Here is a 5,512-nt window from a genome sequence, read left to right as displayed (position 1 = left end):
GAAGAAATTAGGCTACTGTGACCTGATTGTATGCCATCTTCCCAGTCCCACTAACTTTTGATCCTATTGGCCAGTTTCAACTCAGCATCCTCCTGGGATTAAATTCCTGCCTGCATATAGACAGACAGGCAGTACTCCCAGAAAAGGACCGCAATGTGACTTCTGCTCCTGTCATATCCCTGAGAATCATCAGGCCACAGAGGTACACAGAGCACACAGCATGATGATCCTTCTTCCACAGCTTTGAGATCTTTAGATATCAACAAATCTCAAGACAAAAACCTGTCAGAAAGCTGGCTTTTCCTGCTCTTAGTGCTTACTATTGTTGTTACTGGTACTGCTCAGCTTTTTTGGTTTATGCAGTGCTGTACTTCGGTGACAAAGAATCATCTATACAGTGAAATACTTAGGAATTGGATACCGTTACAGAAAACTGACGAAACAGTAGCATATTTGAAAGTCTTCACACCTGAGATATTTACATCAAAAACAATGCACATTCATATAGTAGGAACTAAGTAATTGACAGTTGTCACCAAACATTTTGGTTCAGAAACATCTGAGTTTCTGACTTCTCAAGTATTTAAGTTTGAATACTTTGCAGTAAATAGTTTTTGTATCTACCTGTTCATGTTCTAGTCATAAGAAGAAATGAGTCCTTTGTCTCTCCAAGCCAGGAAAAATGACTAGTTTCACTGCTGCTTTTTCTGTCTTAAAACAGAATCCTCCACAGTGGGAGTTTAGTTATTAAGTTGATTTTCACAAAAGATTTCATTTGGTTTGTTGCTGTCCTTTGAAGTAGCTGCTGGAGAACAGGACAAGATTTGCACAGACAAATGGATGAAGAATATAATTCAGATTATAATTACTCATATGAATACCTTCATGAAACCAACGTCTGTGAAATGGGTGACTATTTCACATTTAACATCTATCTCACTGCTGTCCTCTACACTCTGGTATTTTCGCTCAGTCTGCTAGGAAACACTTTGGTGTTATGGATCCTACTGAAATACGAAAACCTTACATCTTTAACTAACATCTTCATCATGAATCTCTGTATCTCTGATTTAGTCTTCTCCTGCATGCTGCCTTTTTGGGTAGTGGACCAGTCCTTCGGATGGATTTTTGGTGAGTTCCTTTGCAAAGCGTCAAATGCTGTTTTCTCCGTTGGCTACTACAGCGGTGTTTTCTTTTTGACTCTCATGACTATCCTGAGGTACTTGTTTGTAGTGAACCCCCTTTCAACTCTGAGATCCCAGACACAGTGCTGTGGTGTTCTGGTGTCCTTGGCTGTTTGGACTGTTAGCATATTAATTGCGGTTCCTGAGGTGATTCACACAACAGTGCAAGAAGACTTGGAAGAGCACAGGTTCTGTGATTACGCTGATGGCAATTGGAAAAAGGTGGACATTTACGTGAGAAATGTACTCTTCCTGCTTTCCTTTGGAGTCATCGTGTTCTGTTACTTCAAGATACTCATAATCTTGCTTAGACCAAGATCTCGCAGAAAGCACAGAACTGTGAAACTCATCCTCATTATTGTGGTGGCTTTTTTCCTGTGCTGGGCACCCTACAACATCCTCAGCTTTCTGACCACTTTTCCACCACCTACCTGTCAGTACGTGAAAGACTCCAACCTTGCCTTTCACATCAGCCGTAAAATTGCTTTCTCCCACTGCTGCCTCAACCCTGTGCTCTATGTATTTGTTGGAGTCAAGTTCAAGAGGCATTTGGCACAGTTATGCAGTCTGTGTTTACCCTGCGGCAGTGGTCATGCCTCCAGCCCCAGGACCTGCAATGAAGGCAAATTCCAGCATGAAGGGGCATCTGTCTACTGAAGCAAGACCTAACTGTTAGGACTAATCCTGAATGAACTTTCAGATTTTGCCATGCCATGGATAGCCTCCAATTCTTAGAGGCTCTTCCCTGAGAAAGACACACACATTTACTCTTTGCAAACATGCTGTGTGTGGAAAATAACAAAATGTATTTGCAGTGCGATGAAGAGATGAAAATGCCATGAAATTACTTCACTGGCCTGAAAACCTTAAGTTCACAATTTTTTGCACAGTGAGATGGATTTTCTCCCATTTATACTCTCTTCTGAAAAGAAAATAGTTGCTTTTTCCTTTGGGCATTAAAACATCATGTTTTAACATAAAAGTTGTTGCACAACTCTTTCTCACCTGACTTAAAATACTTGGATTGCATATAGCAATGGACACATAGGTACTTTGGTAAATTTTAATGCTTTTTAGTGTTTATCGGTGTTTATCACTTTACTCATTTGTCTCTTTTTGTGGGGGGTGATGTCTCTGGGTTAACTGTCTTGACAATAGCTACAAGACCTCAGAGTTTCAGAAGTTCTCAGGTCAAATATTCTTTTACCTTTAGGCAGACAAATAAATATAAAACTAGCTTTATGTAAAAGTAGTCTTTTGGGTCTGAAACAGAAACTTTGGGAGAGCCCTAGAAGGAACACAAGCTGTTAAACAGATACTTCACTAGGATATCAGTTTTCCTTCTGTTACTGCTCTTTGCCACAGGATTCTTACAGTCTTTGAATATAATTTCAGGTGATTGCAGCAGATCAATAGCTCATCTCCTCAGTAGAGTGGGAGCATATTTGCCTCTAATTGCTCTTTCCATCCTTTTCACCCTTTGCCATGGTGCTGAGAACACTTAAACTTATAAAGAGGTTATAGTGCAAGAACAAATGGCTCTTTAAATAGCAGGATATAAATGGCTTGCTTTCTTTGCAAAATTGATGTTTGGTCTTTTTTTTTTTTTCTTTTTTCCTTTTTTTCCCCCCAGGCAGTGTAACATATATTCCAGTGTAGCTGAATGACAAAGTCCCTGGAATGTAGAATATTTAATTTCCCAGCATTTATATAGAAAGCCAAGATAGTTTTGCAGTGGCACCAAGCAATGGTTTAGCAACAGTTCTAAGCAATAATTTGGCTTTTTGGGCATCAGTCTTAAAATATCTATGCTGCTTCCACACTATTTCTTTGATCTCTAAAGATTATCTGTAGCAGACAACAGATTCTTCACAGCTGCTGTGTAGTTTACAAAAAGCAGAAACTCAGATGGGCCCTTAATACAATATCCTATTTCTGATTATACCCAGAAACAAGAATACCTAAGGGAAAGTGTAAGAATGGGGTGAACATATATGACACAGACCCATACAATCTTTCTAGGGCTTCCCCATAGTTTCTAGTTTGTGCTTTAGTTTATATCATGTCCCTTATCATCAGATGTACTTTTCTGAACAGATCAGTTCTGGTATCTCACTTACTACAGTTACTGCCTAAAATGTAAAAAATTAAAAAGGGGACACATTAATTCTACAAGGTTCCAATTCACCTGTGTTCAGACAAACAATGGAAAGATAGAAGTTGTCATTTTTTCTGGCTGTGGTAGAGACTAGCCTTTGGCTATTGCTTCCTGACAAGAAACATTTGAAATGAATGTGGCTTCAAAAGACTTTGGGCTGGGGACTGAATACTGTCAATTATTGAAGAGGTAACTTGTTGAAGATAACTAATTGAATGAGTTAGTCCAATTTCTTCTATTTTGGTAAGCAAATCTCCACGAGAAGAAAATACTGTGACGATAAGTACCAAGAAGGTCTCATGCACCTACAAAATTTCAACAAGCTGTAATTCAACTCATTGTCCTAGAGCCCCGTGACTGTGAAATCTTTACTGTTCATATGTTTTACATCTAAAACAAAATTGAGAATTATAATAGAAGCACAAAGACTGAAATGATCCTACTCTGCCCACTTTTTAGCAAATTATTTACATCTCTTTGTAACTCCAGCCTATTTTGTTACATTGCATCTGAGTATGTAAAAAGAATTCTTGATATTATCCAACTGTATTGCTGCCATAACCAAAGTAACTCAGAATGTAGATATGCTGCCTCCTGATATAATGACGTAGTACTAATAAACATTCAGAAAATCAATGGAATTATACACTGTGACTATTGTTCTCAGCCTCTGATAACCACCTATTAAGGTATTTTCAATCGAAGAAGTAATTGTGAATTTTCGTAGGTTCATTTAGCGTGGAAGAGACTTCTGGAGGTGGTCCACTGCTCCATGCTGCTCACAGATGTTTTATCATCCTGGTCAGACAAGGTCACTCAGGGCTTTATCTGGTCAAACTGATAATCTGCAAGAACAGGGACTCCATAACTCCTCCAAGTCCTTGTTGCAACACTTAAGAACTCTTATGATGGATGTTTTTGTTTCTACACAAACAAACTTTCTTTTGCTGCAACCTGGTGATGTTGCTTTTTCCTTGCCTTCTCTGTGTCTTCACATTAGAGAATGGAAAAAACCCATCAGATCTCCCCTAAACTTTTTTTTTTCCTGGAGCAAAACATATCCCAGCCAATTTAGTGTCCTCCTACGTCATGTGCTCCAACTCCCTGTCCATCTCGGTGATCTTCCATAAGGTTGACTTCAAGTCAGTCAATGTCTCTTTCTTACACTGGTGGCCCTAAAACTAGATATGCTACTGCAGATGTGACCACGAGAATGTCAGGCAGAGTGGAATAAAGGTTTCCCTCAGCCTGATGACAGCACAGGTCCATAAACAGTTAGTCCTCACTGCTGCAAGGGAATATGCCTGTGTTGTGTTCAACTTTCTGATCACTTGAAATCCAAGATCTTTTCTGGCAAAGCTGATCTCTAAGCACATTTTTAAGGAAACACCCTGTTTCTGCTAAAATCGATGACAATTTTGCTTCTGATTATAATCAGAGCAAGAATCAGACTCAAAAATGTGTGCAATTTCGGCAAAGTACAGCCTGTACTTCTTTATTGCCAGAAGTGTTTTCACTGAGAGTCAGGATACCTTAATATTCTCAATGTTTTGAAATATTGAGTTTATGGAAATCATGAATAAAATTCTATTTTATCTTCTCCTTATGGTTACTCTGCAGCTGAAAATGCCCTTGCTCATCTAAATATTGAGAAGCAAAATATTGAGAAGGACAAAGAAAAGTGTGAGGAGTGAAGTACTGTCTCCATATTCAGGAACTGCTCAGGTAACAAAACCAAAACATATTTGAGTTTATTTCATTCCTCCAAACAATGCTGCTTTCTGCCAACAAAGAGAAGCAAAGAGAGTATGCTGTTTATCCCTGTGCCACCCATATAGATGTATATAAAAGACTCTGTTTCATTCAAACTGCACAGTCCAGAGTCTATGTCTTGGCTCTCCTACATCGTTGCTGGTGCAGTTGAACCAGCACCAAACCAGATAAAATTCTTGGTACCTTCTTGTCCACACAAGAAATGCAGCAGTTCTGACTAGTGATAGCTCCTAAACCTGATGTGCTCTGGTGGAAGTCATTCTCAGAAGCTGACCTGATATTTAGCAGAATATTCTTCTAAGCTCCTCAGTCACTTTGTCTAAAATGCCATATTTGCTTCTAGATGTTTTCCAGAGCTTTGCTGTTTCTTTTTATGTTGCCTACTCCCAGCTTTATA

At 39.0% G+C, this 5,512-nt stretch overlaps 1 protein-coding gene across 1 annotated transcript; it reads left to right on the top strand.

Annotated features, from left to right (window-relative positions):
• The first annotated feature begins 836 nt into the window (after positions 1-836).
• XCR1 (X-C motif chemokine receptor 1) lies at positions 837-1,841 on the top strand. Its single transcript, XM_066178277.1, has one exon. It carries the CDS (start codon positions 837-839, stop codon positions 1,839-1,841), a length of 1,005 nt encoding a protein of 334 aa, XP_066034374.1.
• The last annotated feature ends 3,671 nt before the right edge of the window (positions 1,842-5,512 follow it).

This window comes from Chamaea fasciata, unplaced genomic scaffold, assembly GCF_029207755.1.
Source record: "Chamaea fasciata isolate MVZ Bird 193981 ecotype frontalis unplaced genomic scaffold, bChaFas1.0.hap1 SCAF_1, whole genome shotgun sequence".
Taxonomy (NCBI): Eukaryota; Metazoa; Chordata; class Aves; order Passeriformes; family Sylviidae; genus Chamaea; species Chamaea fasciata.
This window is presented reverse-complemented; position numbering and strand designations above follow the sequence as displayed.